The sequence below is a fragment of the Atractosteus spatula genome, chromosome 3 (assembly GCF_055471065.1).
Source record: "Atractosteus spatula isolate fAtrSpa1 chromosome 3, fAtrSpa1.hap1, whole genome shotgun sequence".
NCBI classification, from domain to species: Eukaryota; Metazoa; Chordata; class Actinopteri; order Semionotiformes; family Lepisosteidae; genus Atractosteus; species Atractosteus spatula.
Window position 1 is genome coordinate 77,156,661 of NC_142708.1, and position 21,787 is coordinate 77,178,447.

The 21,787-nt window shown below is 43.8% G+C and overlaps 1 protein-coding gene across 3 annotated transcripts; it reads left to right on the forward strand.

Annotated features, from left to right (window-relative positions):
* The first annotated feature begins 3,884 nt into the window (after window positions 1–3,884).
* dhx34 (DExH-box helicase 34) lies at window positions 3,885–20,462 on the forward strand. 3 transcript variants are annotated; one of them, XM_088911929.1, is made up of 17 exons: window positions 3,885–4,049; window positions 5,485–6,306; window positions 7,145–7,456; window positions 8,983–9,237; window positions 9,447–9,549; window positions 10,041–10,258; window positions 10,866–11,040; window positions 11,192–11,385; window positions 11,561–11,662; window positions 11,885–12,160; window positions 13,948–14,121; window positions 14,995–15,100; window positions 15,571–15,677; window positions 16,336–16,599; window positions 17,113–17,298; window positions 19,396–19,543; window positions 19,731–20,462. In XM_088911929.1, the coding sequence occupies exons 2-17, from the start codon at window positions 5,581–5,583 to the stop codon at window positions 19,868–19,870; spliced, it is 3,486 nt and encodes a 1,161-aa protein (XP_088768055.1). In that variant the 5' UTR covers window positions 3,885–4,049; window positions 5,485–5,580; the 3' UTR covers window positions 19,871–20,462. The 3 variants fall into 3 exon arrangements, with proteins under 3 accessions (XP_088768055.1, XP_088768056.1, XP_088768057.1); XM_088911930.1 differs by having other exon boundaries at window positions 17,176–17,298; XM_088911931.1 differs by having other exon boundaries at window positions 3,928–4,049; window positions 5,485–5,700.
* The last annotated feature ends 1,325 nt before the right edge of the window (window positions 20,463–21,787 follow it).

The window sequence follows — 21,787 nt, forward strand, 5'->3', positions numbered from 1 at the left end:
ACTTTATTGATCCCGTGAGGGAAATTGCAGTGCAACAGCAGCTTAACACACACAACACAGCCACAGTGTAACGAATTATATAATAATAGTACAATACATACAATACAATACAATACAAGAGTTACTCACAGTCCGGACGCACAAGAACAAACTAGAACAGAACAGTACACAGAAAATCGTATCACACTCATATCACACATATGAATATAAATATAGATGTAACTATAGATATAAATATAAATGTATTGCAAGGATTATTATCAAGGATTGTCTTGAAAACAACATTTATAGGCTGAAGATTGCACTAAAGAGAGTTCCACCTATCCTATAATTGAGCTTTCTTATTTTTATGTTATGCATATCCGTTTTACACTTTAAAACTAGCAGGATTTCTAAACCAAATATAAAACACAGAGAGGTACAGTGACATAGATAAGACCACATTTCACTATAGCTTTTGTGTATTTCTTCAGGATTCTGACTGCAGCAAATTTTGGGTTATGTAAGATTATACATTATTATTTATAATTTTCATAGAGTAAAGCAAGTTACATTTATAATTTTTGTTGTAAATAAAGTACTGCTACAGTATAATGTCTGAACAGTCACTTTGGGAGGATAAAAATCTGGAGTGAATTTGTAATTGATTGTAATTTGATTGTTTGTAAACATTAAGAACAAAACTTGTTCTTACCATCTATAAATATCCTCTCAGCCACACTCCGTCCAGCCCAGGCTGTAGCCTCTGTTGAAAAGAACTGTTTGGGTATTAAGCTGCAATTGTAGACCAAAAAGAAAAAGAAAATAGGATTCTAATCAGTGTGTGTCGAAATGAAGGTGCTTCCCCGGTTTTAAAAGAAAATCTCTTCAGATGATCTGCCAATGGTATTAAATCAGAATATGTTATTTCAAATGTCTTGAGAAAACTAATATTAGATTTGCTTTGCATTACATTTAAAAAGTCAGGATAATTTATCCAGGAGAGCACGAGAGCACACCAGCTCCTCTACTTCCTCAGGAGACTCAGGAGATTTGGTACAGTATGTGTTCACAAACACTCGCAAACTTTGACAGATGAACTATAGAAAGAAAATAATCTCACTGGATGCATTACAGTTTGGTACGGCAATTGCTCAGCTCATGAATGTATAAAACTATAGAAGGTTGTGCCAGCTGAGTCCATCACCGGTACAGAACTCCAGATACAGTGAAATTGTCACGGGAGCCTGGGGCTAGCCGTGGAGAGACCGGCAGAACAGGAAGACCCAATGCGAAGCGGCAGGAATGGAGCAAACATGGGGGTTCGCTCCGGGCTCAAGGTATCGGGCGGAGTCGGGGACGAGACACAAGCCCTCAGGTACCGGACGTGGGGCGACCTGGTGAGGCTAGCCTCTCGACAACCGATCCCAATGCCGAGCCAGGAGGAAAGGGAGACCCGGAAATATAAAGACCGAGACAACAAGACACACCGGAAGAACAAGAAAAGCACGGGGAAACTAGGAACAGGACAGAGAAGGAGCGCCCTCTGGATGTAGAGGGCGTGACAGAAATGTGACTATGATAACATTTGCAAGCACACACAATCTGTCTTGTACAAAAACAGGAACACATTTCAAACATATCTGAATGCAGGGCCTTGTAAGCCTAATGAACCTTTGGAGGTTTATGCAGCAGAGATGCATCACCTTATACTGCAAGCTTTCCCAGATTATGGGCAAACTGCCATTCAGCAGAAATCCTGAGGTGTTTCATTGCTGGATTTGACCTTGAGTTACAAACAAAATTATATGAGGTTGGTGTCACCACTTTTGAAGAAGCTCTTAAGGTACCTGGCCAGTGTGAGAGAGCAGGTTCCACATTCCATGGCATCTTCCCAGCTACAGTGTCAATGACTACTCCACCACCTGCTCTCTCCACCCCAGTCCATAACTTGTCTAACACCAGTGATGACAAGCTAGCAGCCTGGCTAGATATACTTACACTTCAAGTGGACAGATTGAAGTCAGCTGTAACATCACTGACTCGCACCCAGGCATGTACCCATTCTCATTCCCCAGAGGTCCAGTCTTCATCCACTGCACGTAGGAGACCACAGTCCCCAGAGGGGCCCTGGGATAGCCACTGCAGTCCTTGCTGTGACTGTCAACGTCAAACAGATTCTACTGTTCTACAGATTCAGTTCTACAGCAGAGGCAGATCTCCTTCACGCAGCTGCATCAGTCAAAGCCGACCTTTTCGCAGCCCCAGTCTTGGTGACAGGTCATACCAGCAACACCACAGCTATAATGAGCCTGTACACTGGGACCAGCAGGTGTCAGGCCATCACCAGCGGGGGAGGTCTGATAGCTATGAAAAAGAGTCTGCAATGTCTCAGCAGAAGTACAGGCATTGTTCAGATGACCCAACCAGCTCAAGTTCCAGATATGAGAGAGACACTTACAGAGGTAAAGAGCACTCCAGACAAGGTTCTCCCAGTCCAACACCATCACGTGTGCATCACCAGGGAAGCGAATGGTAGCTGGAGATGGGGGCATATCACTCTGCAACTCACAACTGGCAACCCACTGAAGCTAAGCAGGTGTGAGCCTGGTCAGTATCTGGATGGGAGACCTCCTGGGAAAAACTAAGGTTGCTGCTGGAAGAGGTGTTAGTGGGGCCAGCAGGGGGTTCTCACCCTGCGGCCCATGTGGGTCCTAATGCCTCAATATAGTGACGGGGACCCTATACTGTAAATAGGCCCCATCCTTCGGAGGAGCCATAAAACCGAGGTCCTGACTCTCTGTGGTCATTAAAAATCCCAGGGCTCTTCTCGAAAAGAAAACTTACCAATCATGGCCTCCTATGAACTGGCTCATCTATGAACTGGCTCCATCACTCTGCTCTCCTCCCCACTAATAGCTGGTGTGTGTGGAGCGTTCTGGCGCACTATGGCTGCTGTCGCATCATCCAGGTGGGGCTGCACACTGGTGGGGGTGGAGGGGATCCCCATTACCTGTAAAGCGCTTTGAGTGGAGTGTCCAGAAAAGCGCTATATAAGTGTAAGCAATTATTATTAAAAGTAAATGCTCTCTTATGTGACAACTGCAATGGTTTCAGTACAAGCCCAACTGATCTTGGCAAAACAGACTTGATCAAACACCCAATTCGGACATCATCTGCATCCCCAATACGTCAACGGGCGTATCGCACCTCTCCCCTAGTTTATTTCCCCTAGTGAAATAAACTGACAAGTGCAACAGTTACTCGATGCTGACCTGATTGAACCTAGCCATAGCCAATGGGCCTCTCCTGTCCTATTAGTTCGCAAAAAGGATGGCTCATACTGATTTTGTATCGACTATAGATGTTTAAATTCAGTCACAATTCAGTTTGGATGCTTTATCTGGAGCCACATCGTTTAGTACACTGGATATGTCAAGTGGCTACTGGCAGATTCAAATGGAGGACAGTGACAAGACAAAACAGCCTTCTCTACAGTTGATTGTTTATATCATTTCAAAGTAATGCCAATGGGCCTGACAAATGACAAATGCACCTCCAACTTTCCAGCGATTAATGGAGTTGGTGTTACGTGGTCTCCATTGGTCCAAAACATTAGTTTATTTAGATGACATCATTGTTTTCAGTTAGACATTCCAGGAACACGTGGACAGCCTCACTGAGGTTTTCAGCAGACTAATGAATGAATTATAATTATTATATAAGTGTAAGAAAATATTTATTATTATTACCTAGCTATAGCCCACATCCTCCAAGTTGTACAGTTTCTACAATCAGTGGCCAGCGATCGCATTTGGCTTGTGTAACTCGTCCGATCCCGTGCGCGAAAGCGCTCGATTTAGGACCCCGCGGAACACGGGAGGATGTGACGTCACGTGGTGGATGCGGCCTGTCGGCTTGAGGAAGCCGCGGTGCAGTAGTGAGCTTCAGAACCGGCCTTCCCTCCTTCTTCCCGTGCTGCTGAGAGAAATGAACTGGCGTTATTATACAGCATTACCGGAGAAATAAGCAAGTTAAATGTAACTATAAAGGCGTGTAGATCTTTTCAGGTAACCAGTTTGTCCTCAACATTTTTACTCTTCAAATGAATAGATTAATTATATTCTCCTAAAATATCTTTAGTTTTGAAGCTATAGGGATGCGATCAAACCACTGAAGTCACCTAAATTCCACAAGAAATTAATGCGGGCTTAATTCAGTGAACTACACACAGACGTTACATGTGAGTTTAATTTGTCAGAATAGTTATTGTAAACGACTGGATTGTCTTGTACATACAATGACGGCAGTTTTGGTAGTTTGTATCGTATGTTTACGTTTGTGCAACTGTTATTCTATTTCCTGTTGAACTGTGTGCAAACATTTGACTATTGAATATACCGAACACCCATGCGCCTTTCCACCTTTGGCAAAACTACATTTAAAGATCTGACATTGGAAACTAACGCATTCAGGGACGAACGGACATTACAGTAATTTGCATCTTTCAAAAAGATAATTTTTCACATAAGAAAATCAAATAAAAATTGGGCTTTATCTGATTAAAGTTTAACTCGATTTAAGGCTCTCTGCGCATTATATAAAACACGAGTTCTAAGTGTCTTGTGAACAGCGGGCAGGTCTTGCCATGCTGGAGTCGGCTGGAACGGTCGTTCGACGTGTAGGCTGCTGCACAATTAATAATAATAATAATAATAATAATAATTGCTTACACTTATATAATTACAATTATATAGCGCTTTTCTGGACACTCCACTGAAAGCGCTTTACAGGTAATGGGGATCCTCTCCACCCCCACCAGTGTGCAGCCCCACCTGGATGATGCACCAGTCTGCTCCCCACACACCAGCTCTCAGTGGGGAGGAGAGCAGAGTGATGAAGCCAGTTCAGAGATGGGGATTATTAGGAGGCCATGATTGGTAAAGGCCAGGGGGGAAATGTGGCCAGGACACTGGGGTAACACCCTTACTCTTCTTGAGAAACGCCCTGGGATTTTTAATGACCACAGAGAGTCAGGACTGTGGTTTTACGTCTCATCTGAAGGACAGTGCCTGTTTACAGTATAGTGTCCCCGTCACTATACTGGGGCATTAGGACAATATTTTTGGGAATTAAGGCATTGGAGTCGTAGTTTGTGTTCCACAAGTTTATACATGCCACCTTCGGGCTTCCTACAAAATGCCTTCAATATACATGACAATTGTGTGAAAGACAATAAAACGACATGTGATAAATAGGTGTGCATTTAAAGCAGCTTTGCATAGAACAGATGAACCCATTTACACTGCGGAGGGCAAGATTTGTCCTCTGTGGTTTTGCTATGGACAACCCTGAACGGGAGCGACAACACTTAAATGTGGGCGTCTGATTGTCTTAGATTATTGTTCCTAGTGCTGTGTACTATTATTTTCTCTTCATATATTACTGATTACATTTGATGTAATATTTATAATATGCTCTGACCACAGATCTTATGGAAATTAGTTTCTTTTAGCCCCACCATCTGCTGGGCCTGCTGCTGCACATCATAGACCTGTGGCAGCTCCTTGGCGCGTCGCCAGCAGAGCTGTCGGAGCGGAGATGGAGTCGCCAGGAAGGAGGCCCAGCACGGGGAGCCGGAGCCGGGACTGGGACTGGGATAGCCCAGAATGCCGAGCCCAGTTAGACAAGGTCTTTTTCCGGGAGCAGGATTATATCCAGGTGGGCAGCTCGGAGCACAGGGAGTTCTGGATGTTTTTTGAGCGCTTCCAGAGGTTCCAGGAGAAGCAGGAGGTAGCAAGCGGCTCTGAAAGAAGTGAGGAGAATCAGGATGACAAAAGCAGGAAGAGGGGTGGAGGAGGGCGTGCGGTTCTGGGCCTGCCCAAGGAATACAGTCCCCGTTACCGGATCAACATCTCAGTGTGCACCAAGGATGTAGAGGAGAGGCTCAGCGGGACAGGGAAGACGAAGCGGGAGAGGGGAAGCAGGGCAGAACCAGGGAGCCGAGAGGTGATGTGTTGCCGTTCGGCACTGCTCCACTTCCTGGACTTCACACAGAAGCAGAGCTTTGGGAAGTTAGCCAAGCTGCGCCAGGAGCAGAGGAGCCTGCCCATTTTCCTGTACCGGGAGAGGGTTGTGGAGCTGGTGCGGTCCCATCCTGTGGTCATAGTGGCGGGTGACACGGGATGCGGGAAGTCCACGCAGGTGCCTCAGTACCTGCTGTCCGCTGGCTTCAGCCACATCTCCTGCACTCAGCCACGCCGCATCGCCTGCATCTCTCTGGCCAAGCGGGTCAGCTTCGAGAGCCTGAACCAGTACGGCTCCAAGGTGAGGGATCGACAGTGAGCTTTGCACCACGGAGCTAAATTAACGGATTGTTAGACTGATCACAGTGTTTCCACGGACAGGGGTTTACAATAGCACAGTGACAGGCTGGCTCTCCTACTCTAGTATAGTAAATTGTGGATCTTATTTTCTATCAGGGGTCTTTAAGTGGCTTAAAGATCAGACTGTCTTCCACTTCGTTTTTTTACAGTGAAGGGAAAATTATCTTTGCCCTGTTCTATTAAAGAGAAAAAAGAAAAAATAGTTTTCTTTCTATTTGCAAATAAGACGTTTTAAGTACTCTCAGTATTTCTCTTGAAAAACTATTTTTATTTAATTATCATGTGAAAATACGTAAATCGTGATTGAAAGGTTGGAGGTGAGAGGACAGCCCTCTTGTGGCTGTTGGCAGAATTACTGGCCACCCTGCCACAGACACAAATACTGAAACTAAAGATAAGCAGGGCTCCAGAATGACTTAGCATGTGAAGGTGTGTAAAGGCTCTGTTTACAGATCAGGTCCAAGTAAGATCAGAGACCTGTGGTTGTCACACAGCACAGTAGAGATAAAAGCAACAATGTGCAACACACAGCAACATACATTCTCCGAAACATGCACTTTAACCCTGATTACATCCCCGACATCTGAGCAGTTTCCAGTGATGGGAAGTCTTTAGGCATCTTGGTCACCCAGAAGGGTTTGCTTATGTACATGTACAGATGCTCAGGTGATGATGCTTTACCCCATTGTGAGCCACTAGCCTCTGGATTGCAGAAGTCAGTTTCTATTGAGTGGAATTCCTTTACTCTGTACACGACTGTAATCTCCCTCTTGTTGCAGGTAGGCTACCAGATCCGTTTTGAGTCAACACGTACCCCTGCCACAAAGCTGGTCTTCCTAACGGAGGGCCTGCTGCTACGGCAGATCCAGCAGGACGGTATGCTGGACCGGTACCAGGTCCTGATCGTGGATGAGGTGCACGAGAGACACTTGCACTGTGACTTCCTTCTGGGCGTCCTCCGCTCTCTGCTGCTCCAGCGCTCCGACCTCAAGCTCATCCTCATGTCGGCCACCATCAACCTCAAGCTCTTCTCCGGATACTTCAGTGACGCCCCTGTGCTGCAGGTCCCAGGCCGCCTCTTCCCCATTCAGGTGAGTTGACAGAGGCGAGCCCTCAAAATGTGCTCCTTTTTCACCAACAGAGGATACCCCGGCAGTGTGATTGACAGGGCCCTTGCCTGATCCAAAAACACCCCTTGGACCATCAACCCAATCAGGAACTCCCACCGTAACAACCGCATTCCTTTGGTGCTTCCCTACCACCCTAACACAGTTCCTATCCCCAGGACTATTAACGACAACAGGATGATCCCTCCATTGGGGCCCTCTTTTCTGATCGCCCCATCATCTCATATCGCCGATCACCTAATCTGCGCAACCTTCTTGTTCACAGCTCCCTTGACCGCCCTCAGCAACCATCCACACCAGGTACTTTCCCTTGCAACAGAGCTCACTGTATCACCTGCAAGTACACATCCAATACCACACTCATTCAAGGCCCCTCAGGACAATTCCGGATCACCCAGATGGCATCTTGTACCTCCAGCAACCTTATTTACTGTATCTCTTGCAGTAAATGCCCAGTTTCTCTCTACATTGGAGAAACAGGAAGGAGACTTGGAGACCGCTTCAGAGAACACGTCATGGCTGTGAAGATTAAAGATCTCTCCAAGCCCATTGTTTCTCATTTCACCTCTGTTGGCCACGACCACTCTAATCTCTCCGTCTGTGTTCTCAAAGATGGTTTTCCGAACTCATACATCAGAAAGACTACCGAAACCAAACTTATCCTGCAGCTAGGACCACAGTTTCATTTCACACCTCTCAACACCTATTCTGACTTCACACCTCTTGATTGGCCTCTCTTTCTGTCCCCTGCTCCCGCCTCTCACCCCTCCTCCCTCCCAGCCTTTGTTCTCCCACTACATTACCTTTGCCTACTGCCTTGTCTCTCTCACACCTGAAGAAGGCTCCACGGCCGAAACGTTGTGTTTTCTCTCTTCTTTTTTTCAGCATGGAATAAACCTATTACTTATCTCTTAATTTATTACTTGATTTGAATGTTTTCTACAATATGTTTTAAATGTGGAAACTTAGATATTCTACTTGTACATGGATGATTAGGCTTAAATAATTTTTTAGTTTATCTCACTAGTAAACCATGTGCCAGAAATAACAATACTGAAAAGACAAGAGGCTAAATTAGGTTATTTGGGGAGTGAAAAGCAAGTCACACAAGTTCAAAGCAGAGCAGAAGAGTTGTATGTCAGGTGTATTTCAAATACAGGTCAAGGAATGATTATCAGCATTGCAATGAAGACAGTTTCAAAGGATCTAAGATTTTGAGGGTTTTTGATAGACATTTTTCAAATTTAAAAGGAGGTAAGATGATCAAAAATACAGAGTGATCAGGAACCCTAACACTACTATACCCATTGTGCTGATGAACCAGAAACTGTGTTGTTCTAAATATTATTTTGTAACTTAAATCTGTCAGTGTAGATTTTGTTGAAAGATGGTAACAAGGTTGAAATATCCTGTGAGTGTACAGTTTGTAAAACCTGAAGGGATCCAAGTGCTGTGCTGTGAGAGTCTTACTGCTGACTCTCTGTGGACAGGTGGTGTACCAGCCCATCCCCGCAGAGGAGCAGCCATCCCGGTCAGAGAAACTGGATCCCCGGCCCTATCTGCGTGTCCTGCAGGGAATTGACCAGCGCTATCCCCCTGAGGAGAGGGGTGACCTTCTGCTCTTCCTGAGTGGTGTGGCAGAGATCAACACCATCCTGGAGGCAGTGCAGACGTACGCTTTGCACACCCATCGCTGGATTGTCCTGCCTCTGCATAGTACCCTGTCCTTGGCACAGCAGGACAAGGTAGAGGCTCACCAGACAGGGCAGTTTTTCTCATGTAGGAGAACCACCTGCTTCAATGTACAAAGTGAAAACCTTTAGAAAATATTGATTTAATACTGTCTTGTAGCTTTGGCCTCACACAAGTCTGGATTTTGTTGTGGGAATCCTAAATGCAGGAGCCATTACTTCATTCCGTGGAAACATTTCCTGTCCCCTTTTGTCTTTGCCAGGTGTTTGACATAGCGCCCCCAGGGGTTCGGAAGTGCATTATTTCCACCAACATCGCTGAGACATCAGTCACCATAGATGGTGTGCGCTTTGTAGTGGACTCGGGTAAGAAACCAAAGAAATGGTGGATAAGCTCTAAACCAGGAATGCTGCACCAAGAAAATTAGTGTGATTCCAATGCGTCCAGATCTCAGAGCTGGTCAGTAATGAGCCGGGAGGCCTCAGATTGCTGCTGTAAGTAGTGTAAGCCCCTCGGTTCAGAACTGCCAAACCCGTGTGGTGACAGCGGGCCATGCTGTAGGTGCAGTCTTTTTGATGAGATGTTATTCGTAAGATTGTGGGTTTTTACTGTTTTACCTCTGTTCCATTCTAGCCCTACGCCGTCTGTGCCGTGGGACCATTTGGGACAATTTGTGGTGTACAAGTGCAAGCATTACTATTAAGTTTATTACTATTTCTATTAATAGCATCATTATTATTAAAATTAAATTACAAACACTTGGCTCAAATTTATAATGCTGTGTTTATTGGAAAAGAAAAAATTATACTTGCTCTTTTAGATGACTTTGTCCCCTTGTGTAACCTGTCTCTGGCAGGGAAAGTGAAGGAGATGAACTTTGACCCCAAGGCCAAGATGCAGCGGCTGCAGGAGTTCTGGATCAGCAGAGCTAGCGCTGAGCAGCGCAAGGGTCGAGCCGGGCGCACTGGGCCTGGCGTCTGCTACCGCCTGTTTGCCGAATCAGATTATGATGCTTTTGCACCGTACCCCATTCCTGAAATCCACAGGGTGGCCTTGGACTCCCTTGTGCTCCAGGTGGGTACGCCTGTTAGGCTGCTTCAGCGTAACTCTTAAAACATGAACTGTATACTATCCTGCAGACAGACAAATAAGGCAATTGTAAAGACGCGCCTAACATGATGTCAGGGCATCTGCTGACTGCCACTGGATTTTCAGTATAGCCTCATACCAGTAATTCTTCAAAACAAGAAAGAAAAATCTGATTAAGCTTACCTCCATGTATATATTAATATTGTTAGGTACTTCATGTCTGGAGAGGTTGTTTTTTAAACAGTATAATAAATTGTAATAACTAATAAGTTGTAATTGCCATTAGGCAAAGTAAAGCAAATTTTTAAACTTTAGTAAAGTTAGCTTTGATTTTGTCATTCTGTGAATGTTTAAAATCATATATATGAAGTGGAGTTCGTCTGCATTTTACAGCAATGTTATTTTATTATTATAAAATTATTCTCTTGTAAAACATTCCAAAATACCTCCAGGTAGAGCACTTTAAACAGATAAGCTGACTTGTTCTTTTAGAGGAAATGAATTCTGTCTACCTAGTTGTACTAGTGTGTTTGAAGATGATGTAGGTTTTATTTCCCATGACAGATGATACGTGTCGCTTGTTTGTGTGCAGATGAAGAGTATGGGCCTGGAAGATCCCCTGTCCTTCCCTTTCATTGACCCCCCACCTGCTTCCAGCATCCAGACTGCCATGCACTATTTAAAGGATCAGGGGGCACTGGACAGCCAGGGGCAGCTCACCACCATAGGCAGTTTGCTGGCACAGTTGCCTGTTGATGTGGTCATTGGTAAGGGATGCCCTAGCTGACAGGACAGTTTCAGCTCAGGTCTGCATGGTCTGAGTTCCATTGCTGAAGTAAAGCTAAATTCACCACAGAAGGACATTGCAGGAGATCTGGAAGACGTGTGACCTAATTCTGTGCATGCCTGTTTTTCCAGGTAAGATACTAGTGCTGGGATGCCTGTTCAGCATAACAGAGCCTGTGCTGACGGTGGCGGCAGCCCTCAGCGTGCAGTCCCCCTTCCTGCGTAGTGCCCACCACAACCCTGATTGTGCCACCGCGCGGCAGCCTCTCCACAGCAGCCAGGGAGATCCTTTCACTCTGCTCAACACCTTCAATGCCTGGGTGCAGGTGAGGGGTGCGGAGAGCTGACCACACAGCTAGGAGGGCATGTTCTTAGGATTGCAAAGTCACAGCATGTGGGGAAAAAAGAACCTTCGCAGTGTTATCTCTCCTTCAAAGAAAAATGTGCTGTAAAGTGCAGGTTTTCCTGATGGCCAGCTATGCTTGTTGTTTATGCAATCAGGTGAAGGCAGAGAGGGGTGGGGCATCGCGTAAGTGGTGCCGGAGACGGGGTCTCGAGGAACAGAGGCTCTATGAGATGGCGAACCTGCGGCGGCAGTTCAAGGTAATTGCTTGTCAGTAACAAAATACATAAAACAGTTACTTTGGTTATGTTGACAAAGATATGAGCTGCCTGCTTTAGGCACTGATTTTTATTTAATTGACTTGATATAACTACTGTGTAAAACAATGCCTGCTTTATTGTTAACATGATGCATGTGTATTAGAGGCTTTAGTCTTTAGCATAATTTGAATTATAACCATACCTGGTTTCCGGCCTCATCAGGAGCTGCTGCAAAGTCACGGCCTGTTGGTGGTGGAGGAGAGCGCCCCCGCCTGGCAGGACCGGGGGCAGCGCCGGCAGAGGCTGGGGGAGCGGAAGCGCCTGCACCAGCTGAAGAGGGAGCATGAGAGACGGGAGAGCGGGCGCCGCAAGGTCCTGAGGCTGCAGGAGGGCGAGGAGGAGGACAGCCCAGGGTCCTCGGACCAGGAGGAGAGTGCAGGGGCAGCTGGGAGAGGGAGGACGGGCAAGGACACCGCGGTCAAGGGCGTCGACATTCAGGTGACAGCGGGGTTCAAGGGACACGAAGCGTTGAGTTTATTCGCACTGTATTAAGTGATCCAGTCGATCATCTCAGAGCTCTTAAGAGAAGCAAAACCACTGTAAAATTTTACATAATGTAAGTTCCTTATGTTGCAAATCGCCTTGATAGCAAAGACCAAATTAATATAACATTTAGATAGATAGATAATACTTTATTAATCCCATAGGGAAATTGATGTGTTACAGCAGTCCAGCCCAAGACAAGCAAAAACAGACATCAGAATAGTTATAAAACAAAAGACAGCAAAATAAATAAAAATAAATAAATAAAAAATAAATACATTGGTGTGTGCAAAATGTGATGATCATAGTCACTGTAAAAACAATAAAATATGTGCAAAATGTGCATAGGTTTATGCAGACTGATTGTCCAAAAAGTACAATGGAGCAAACATGCTGTCCATAGACGAGCAAATGAAGGGCTAACAGTCCTAGCCTAGGGCAGCGTTATACACCCTGACAGCCGCCAGGAGGAAAGACCTGCGGAAACGTTCCCTTGAACACCGTAGCTGGAGCAGTCTGTTGCTAAAAGTGCTCCGCTGCCCAGTAACAGTCCCATGAAGCGGATGAGAGGTGTTGTTCGTGATGGCTGTGAGCTTGGTCAGCATTCTCCTCTCAGCCACCACCTCCATGGGGTCAAGGCTCATCCCCAACACAGAGCCAGCCTTCTTGATAAGTTTATTGAGCCTATTTGCATCTTTTGTCATGATGCTGCTGCCCCGGCACACAACAGCGTAGAAGATGGCCGCCGCCACCACTGATTCATAAAAAATGTGTAGCAGTGTTCCACACACACCAAAGGACCTGAGCCTCCTAAGAAAATAGAGTTGGCTCTGACCTTTCTTGTACAGGGCGTCAGTGTTACCAGACCACTCCAGCTCATCATCCAGGTGTACCCCTAAGTACTTGTAGGAATGTACACCCTCTATGTCCTCACCCTGGATGGAAACAGGGTTCAGCGGAGACTTATTCCTTCGAAAGTCCAAGATCATTTCTTTGGTCTTGCTGGTGTTAAGCTGGAGATGGTTAAGATGACACCACTCCACAAAGTTGGTGATCAAGCTCCTATATTCCTCCTCCCTCCCCTCTCTAATACACCCCACAATTGCAGAGTCATCCGAAAACTTCTGCAGATGACATGTCTCAGAGTTGTACCTGAAACATGTCATCTGCAGAAGTTTTCGGATGACTCTGCAATTGTGGGGTGTATTTGTGCACCTGTTTAACATTTGTGTTGGTGTTCCTCTCTGTTATGAGTATTTGTGAGGATATCCTCACAGTTTGTCCTCATGTGGATAGTGAAACATAAATACTAGTACTAAATGTCCACATAAAATCTATCTTCAAAAATGAAGAGTAGTCAAAATTTTTTTTTAAATCAGTCAGTTAACATGATATTCCCACCCAAAATGATTTTATTAAAAACATTCCTGAAACCAGCAAAGTCAAAACCAGAGTGAAGCGGAAGTATTGGAGTTATTTTGCATTTTGTAATGGCACTTTATTGTTTAGATTTTGCCATGGATATTTGGTAACTTACACAATTTTGATTATTTTACATAACATAAGCCTGTTGCTTTTCCACTTTGAAGATTGCACTTGAATAAAATAACCCTTTTTGAAATCAGGGAATCCTAATACAAATGTTCTCCGTGTGGTGTAAGGATTTGTGCAATATAAAGCTCTGATCTGGAGGTGGGATGTGTGTACGCTGATATGGTACGAAAACGATTATTGTGTTTCAGGATGTGAAATTCCAGCTGCGCCACAGTCTGGAGAAGCTGCAGGAGGCGGCCAGTGCCAGTCAGGACCTGTCCCGACGCCAGCAGGCCCTGCTAAAGCTGGCGCTTTGCCGGGGGCTGTACCCACAGCTGTCCCTGCCTGACGAGCACAACGCCACCCGCAAGGACTCTGAGCAGGTCAGCCAAGGACGCTGCCCACTACTGACCAGCCTGAGATACACGGCTCCAAGTTGTCATTCAGACAGTTGTTAAGTATACACAGGCCTCTACTGTCTATACTTACAAAGTTATAGGGGACATCATTCCAGGCAGAGATTGCCTCTTTAGTACACTTTAGAGTACTAAATTTACGTCCTCTCTCCATGGAGGTTCTCTCTTCATCTATGTCCATGTGTTTTGCTTTTAGCTGAAAGAAGCCAGAACACCTTATCCCCTGCTCCTCAATAAACATTCCTAGATGCTTATTCTTATTCTATATTCTATTTCTTATTCTTATCACTGTAAGATGAGATTGTGTTCTCAAATGACGTAGCTGGTAATTAAGAAAATTGCCAGCATTTAATCAGAAGAAAAACACAATGTTTCGGCTGTGGAGCCTTTTTTGGGTGTGTGAAGGCTCCACAGCCGAAACGTTGTGTTTCTTTTCATCTCTTTTCAGCATGGAATAAACCTTTACTTGTTTCTTTGCAACCTACGCATGCTGATGCAGCTGCCTACTTTTAATCAGGTTTTGTTACCTTTATAAGAACACAGTCGGCTGTGCTTGAGCATATTACAGGCATGTATACACAGGGGTCTTATTCATCTTAACCTACTCCATGTTGCTCTCACTGTCCCTGTCCATGCATGCTGTATCACACTCCACCGCAGCAAGTGGTGAGATTCATTTCATTTGCTTTTTCCATAAGACAGATATAACTTAGAAAGTAGTTTATCATTCAGTTTTTGAAGACTTGGCAAGTTTCTATTTTGTGCCCTGTAATGCTCCTCGCTGTGGGCTTACCTTGCGTTGTGTGCAAAGGTGCTGACATGCTGTCTCATGTGTTTCAGATCTTCCACACACGCACCAAACAGAGTGTGGTGATCCACCCCACCAGCGTCTTTGCCAGTGACCCAGAGGTACTGCATGTCCCTGAGCAGGACTCCACTGAGACAGGTACCAGTAGGACAGCCTACATATGTACAAGTAGTTCAGGTGGGTGGCTGCGTAAGCATGCGTAGGCTGCAAAGGAACAATAGGTTTATTCCATGCTGAAAAGAGAAGAGAGAAAACACAATGTTTCGGCTGTGAAGCCTTCTTCAGGTGTGAGCTCATTACTTATTACTTGTTCCTTTACGCATGTACAAACTGAGCCCTGTTAAAAATAGGCTGGTCATGTGCACCGTGTCCAGATGCTTAAGGCTGTTCCTTATAAGATGCTATTGGAACAAGCCCCTATTATTACATTATATTACATTATGTATTAATAAGTCTATTAATTAGTAATTGATAAGTCTATTATTGCGGAAACCTTTTCTGGTAATATCAGGGATGTGTATTTTTAAAACTAAAAAAACCTATATATTTAAAATAACTTGTCTGTACCTTGTAAACTGCGATCCCTCAATGCGCTTCTCCCTCCACAGGATCCGATAAAGGAAAAAGCAGTAAGCACCAGCTCCTGGCCTTTGTCACCCTGCTGGAGACAAACAAGCCTTATATAGCCAACTGTGTGCGTGTTCCCGCCCTGCAGGTCAGCATGCAGCACTGCGTCTCCCTGTCAAACAGCCCTCCTCAGTGGAGGAGCTGCCAGCTATCCTGGCTTTCTATTCACCTGTGCTCTAATTTACTTTGTTAATCTCATTAATGGATGAACTGGACAAAATGTAACAGTTTAGTCATAGGCTTGAAAATGGACAATCTAAAAAAGAAAAAGAATACTACTTAATTTTCTAATCCTACAGCCATTCTTATAGTAAAATGTTAAAGAAGCCCTTGACAATATTGTATTGATTACTTTGGTAGTTATATCTGGATCAAATCAGGATTTATTATCAAATGCCTGTCAGAATTTAAAACCTCTCAATTTTAAGAATTGACACGGAAAAGCCTGATTTTGACAGTCCATGTGTTTGTTTACAAAATGTTTATAGCTTCCCATATGCTTGGGTTTGTTACCATCATGAAAAAAAACAGGTGCTAACCTTTAATAGTGATAAGTGTTTCATGTAGTTCAGGTGGGTAGCTGCGTCAGCATGCATAGGCTGCAATGGAACTAGTAATAGGTTTATTCCATCCTGAAAAGAGAAGAAAGAAAACACAACATTTCGGCCGTGGAGCCTTCTTCAGGTGTGCCTTCTTCGGGCCTTCTCAGTTATGCCTTCTTCATAAGTGTTTCATGTCTGGATCAGGCTTTGCTGCTAGTGGCGAACTCAGTGGACACAAATGCAGACTGCACGCGTGTGGTGGTGGACAGCTGGCTGGAGCTGTGCTTGGATGATGGGGGCGCTGCTCTGCGTACTCTCTCCATGGCTCTGCAGCTACGGCAGGACTGGGAACGCCTCCTACAGGCCCACCTGGGCCACAGTACTGGAAAGGTGGGGGCTTCCGGAGTCCTGCGGAAAGATCTTGAAAGACTGAGCGATGGCCTGGTCAGGTTCCTGCTCTACACTGAGGTAACCGAAAGTTACAGTTTACTTCCTTTGCTTGACTCGTTTACCCCTTTTCTCATTTGCTCCGAAAAATAATTTCTGGATAGAAGCTAACAAGTCATGTGTTTGCAGCTGATACCCTGGGGATGTTTAGACATGCAAAGTTGTCCAGTGCTACATTTCCTTTATGAGGGTGTTGAGAAACACTACAGATGAATTTAAAAACAGTACAGTACTTTCTCTGCACTTACTAGTAAGCAGGTTTACATACAGTTTGAATAGTGCTGTTTTTTGTAACGCTCTACAGACTATACCATAAACATGGGCAACCATTTAAGTTTGCAAAAGGTCCTGAGTGGTCATGCCTGTTTCTGACATTTTAGTGTACTCACTTTTTGGGTCTGGCATAGCTGACCATGCATATTACATGACAGTAAGCTTTGTGTGTGTTTAATCAGTGCATAGTGAGTTTTTTGTGCATGTGTGATTTGTGGTCCTGGCATGTTTGCAGACTGCAGTGCTGTTCTCTCTGAGTAGGTCAGCTACAGCCTGCGGCGTCTCACTACACTGGAGTCACAGAACCTGTATATCGGCCCCCAGACCCAGGATGGGCTCAATAAGGCCCTAGAACAAAGCTCACTGTTCCCAAGCACAGAGGTTCGGCCTGACCCCAACAAAGGAGGCCTGTGGGTCACAAGCTTCTTCACATACAACTGCCTCTGTGTGAGTATGAGCTTAACAAGTAGTTTAAGTTGGTAGCTGCGTAGGCTGCAAAGGAACAAGTAAAGGTTTATTCCATGCTGAAAAGAGAAGAAAAGAAACAACATTTCAGCTGTGGAGCCTTCTTCGGGTGTGAAGGTTCCACAGCTGAAACGTTGTTTTTTTTCAGCATGGAATGAGCTCAACAAGGAAATGCATGACTCCCAGCTTTACCTGGACTACTATCCTCTGGCACTGTCGCCATGATCAATTTCTCATATACAGTGTTGTGTAAAAGTGTAGGCACTGCTGGTGAAACTGTTTCAGTGATTCTCTAAGTAAAAATAAGTTGACACAACCTCTGCATGGTACAAACTTAGATACGACATCTTTCTGCAACTTTTAAAGCACAGTTAGTATTTACAGTTTTGTAAATATTCAAGATGACAAAACAGTGAATATGACATATACAAAAATTTGGGCAGGCAGTATTAAGTAACACCTCCATTGGCAGAAATCACAGCTTGAAAAAATGTTTACTGAAGCCAGCTAAGAGTCTTTCTGTTCTTGCTTTTGGGCTTTTTCCCACTCTTCCTTGCAGAAACCTTCTAGCTCAGAAATATGCTTAGGTCTTCTTGCATGCACTGCATGTTTGAGATCTCCCCACAGATTTCCAATAATATCCAAGTCTGGGGACAGTAAAGACCATTCCAAACCCTTAATCTTTTGTTCCTGTAAGTACTCCGTGGTTAAATTTGAGGTATGTTTTGGGTTGTCTTGTTGAAATTTACAACCTTTTTTCAGCTGACATATTCAATGTCTTTAATCTTTTCTTCACTGACTCTGGGACATTATCTACTAAGATTTCTTGGTATTTAGTTAAATCCATTCTTCCTTCCACCTGCGCAGTATTTCCTGTGTTACTGGTGGCCACACAACCCCAAAGAATCATTCACCCCCATGCTTAATGGTTGGCAATGTCTTCTTTTCTTCAACTATTTCATTTGTTTTTTTCCAAATGTATCTTCTGTGGTTGTGTCCAAAAAGTTCAATTTTAGTTTCATCAGTCCACAGCACTTTGTTCTAAAAGGTTTCCAGCTAATCTGGTTTGCATTCTCTTTAGATGTTGACTTTTATGATGAAGTAGTAAAGTAGGTTTCCTTCTGACAACTCTCTCGGGCAGATTGTTATTGTCAGCTAAACTTTTCTGCAGATCTTTTGAAGTGACCTGTTGGTTCTGCTTTGCAGATCTAAGTAGTATTTGGTGGTTCTGTAAGATTTTTCTGAATCTTAACACATGATGCCATGACTTCAACAGTTTCCTTTAACTTCTATTTTGTCATTGTGTTTATCATAGTTGAAATTGCTGGAAGCATTTAGAAACATTTTTATAGCCTTTAAGAGTGAATTATTTTTATTATCATGTCCTCAGACAGCTGCTTAGAGGAGCCCCAGGTTGTTGAAAGTAGGCAGAACAATAATCACAACCTGAGAGGTTAGAAGGGTCAGAGTATTTGTTGAACCCTGGAATTGTCTTCACCTGACTTAATTTGAGAGCAATGAAGTTGTGGGACTTTTAGAAATTGCAGAAGTGATAATGAACCAACTGCAAGTGTGCCCAAGCTTTGCATATGCTCTGTTTATTTTTTTACTTTTTTATTTTTCAATCTGTTTAAATTAGCAAATGAACAGTATTTTTGTATTATAATTTGCAGGTGTTGGTTTTAACTCTGTACCATGTAGAGGCAGTCACCTTCTGTTCATCTAGAGATTTTTTAAAACACATTTTAACCCGGCGAGTCTAAACTTTTGCACACATATGTAGTTGTTCAACCTTGCACAGAGTACCTTAATTAACATTCCCAGTCAATTTGGAACTAATTTAATTCATTGCAACGTAATATATATGTATAGTTCTTTTAAGGATTATCTGCTAGCAAACTATGCAAACTTGTTTTGTCATCGAACATTTTATGCTTTAACAAAGAAAGGACTTTGCTATACAACTTTTTACCACATCTTCTCTAACAAATAAAGGAGTAACTATAGTATGAGCTTTTATTAGCTTGGTCAGAGGTGATCATTTAATATGCAGATGAACATTTGTGTGCCTCTTCTTAGGATTCAAAGGACCTATACAGCGAGTGTCTGCGCACATTCTGGAGCTGCCCTCACTGTGACCTGTACATGCCTCTCACACCATTGGAGCGAATGCACCATGAGGCCACCTGCAAGCCAGCTGGGGCTGGGGAAGTGAAGCCTGAGGAAGGTGAGTTCACAGAGTCCGTGCAAATCAGTGGAAAGGCACAGCCCTGCTGAATGTATCGGGAAGTGTGATGGGAAAGTGGAAATTAGCATAGCATTCAGTGGTAAATATTTTGGCGAGGCTCATAACAGAAACTGATCATGTTGGCTGAAGCCCCTGTTTTTACGATGCTGCACCTGTCTCTCTGTAGGCAAGCCAGAAGCTACCGGAGGTAAAGCAGACAGTTCCTCTTCCTCCTCCAGCCTGTCCAGGCTCTATCACTGTGACGTCTGCAACAAGGACCTCTTGCTCACCTCCACAGAGATATTGAAGCACAGGAGACAGCACTAAGCCCATCAGAAACAGCTTGCTGCTGACACTAGCACATAAACACAGAAATCACAGGCTGGTGTTCCTTCAAGGAGAAATTAAACCTCTGTGGGTTCTCTAATGTCTAATGACAGGAAATGACAAAGGCCTAAGACTGAAGAACTACCAAGTGGTTGTTACACTTCACAATGGTAGGGTACTTTATCACCTCTTTGGAACTTTAGTCACAGATGAGATTAAACATTTTCTGGGGAGTTAATGTTTTTTGTAGATTAAATATGTAGATTTGTGTGTGTATAAGTTATGTTAAATATGTTATGTTTTAATATGTTTCAATGTTATGTTATTAGGATAGGAAAGATCCTATTTTGGGGGAAAGTTGACAGTTGACACTACTATTTGCATAACTTTTTTATCCAGTTGCAGTTATTCCCTAAGAATGCATGAACAGCTTTGTCGGTACCTTAAATATGTTACCAATCCAAATTTTCAAAGCATATAAAATGTAAATGGCTGATATGTCTGCACTTCTAGAATTTATGGATTGCTTTGAATATTATAAAGCAGAATTGTTTTGTGTAAATAAACTAATGTTTGAATTGTAAAATAAAAACAATGAATCATGGAACATTCTATGCCAGCATCATGTCTGCATTCAACACAGGGAAGACCTAACCAAGAGGAGGATGTTATGGCAGGTTACTGCCGTGTAAGAGCAAAGGACCCGATAGAGGTGGAACTCTGAAGGAGACCCAACTGAATGAGGGTTAGGATGCTGCAGCAGAAAGGGAAAGTGAGAACAGAAAGACGAAGAAACTGGCCCAGGCGATGCTAGCAGTCTGCATCCCTGGTGACCAGAGAGAGAAAGCTAAGTGCCAGCCTCTACCTGGACTGCTCATTCCAGCCCGCCGGCCTGACCCAGAAGCATCAGCGACTTGGAGTTACCTGTAAGGAAGTAGGTAAAGTGAAAGTGATTTCAGGAACCATTTGCTGATATATGCCGGTGAGCGGTATATTATTTTCTTTGTTTGCCGGCTATTAATTTTTTAAAATGTCGAAACCCTGGATGGTACGCCTCAGGGATTAATAGTGTAATCCAAACAAAAGAGATGCTGGGCACACCGTGATCTTGACATGCAGGTGTAAAGTAGAGTTAACAGCTTCTGTTTTAAAAGATTTTGGATTTGTGTTAAGATTTTTATCAGTTGGAACTGGAAATACAAGGGCAAATATAATTGAGGTTCTAAATCCAAATCAAATCAAAGTTTATTAACAAATGCACAACAATACAGCGTGGAGCAGTAGTTGCTGGCAATGAAATGTCTTTTTCTGCGAGCTCACAAAAATTACAAGAATCACAAAAACACAAAAATCACAAAATTGAGGTTACATTTTTTAAATTGAATAAAACTCAATGTGAGTAGAGCTGTTATGTGTCCATGGTGTATGCAATATATACATGTAGTGCAGTTATACTGAATATAGTGAGAATTGTGTGTCCATGTAGCCATTACAGGTGATTTGCTAAGGAGCTACAGGTTGGCTGTTTAGCAGTCTTATTGCCTGGAGGTAGAAGCTGTTCGGTAGTCTGTTGGACTTGGACCGAATGCTTTGGTACCGTTTACCGGACGGTAGGAGGGAAGGAGGTTCTACTGTTTAAAGTTTAAGCTTTTAAAGTCATGCAATGTCTAAGTTAGGCAGGAACATTAACATTAAAACATTAAAAAATGTTTAAAAAAATCAGCTTCCCTCTTTTACCTTGCTGTTACTATAGTGGGATTGTAGCATATTTGGGGACTCGTTTGTAGTGGTCCTTTGTATTACAGGTATTACGGGTAATTGTGGTTTAGCGGATTTTATTTTGCGCCAGGTTTTGGAGCAGGCTTTGGAGTAGTCCAATTTCATTGTAAATATCTGCATCAATTTGACTCAAAACAC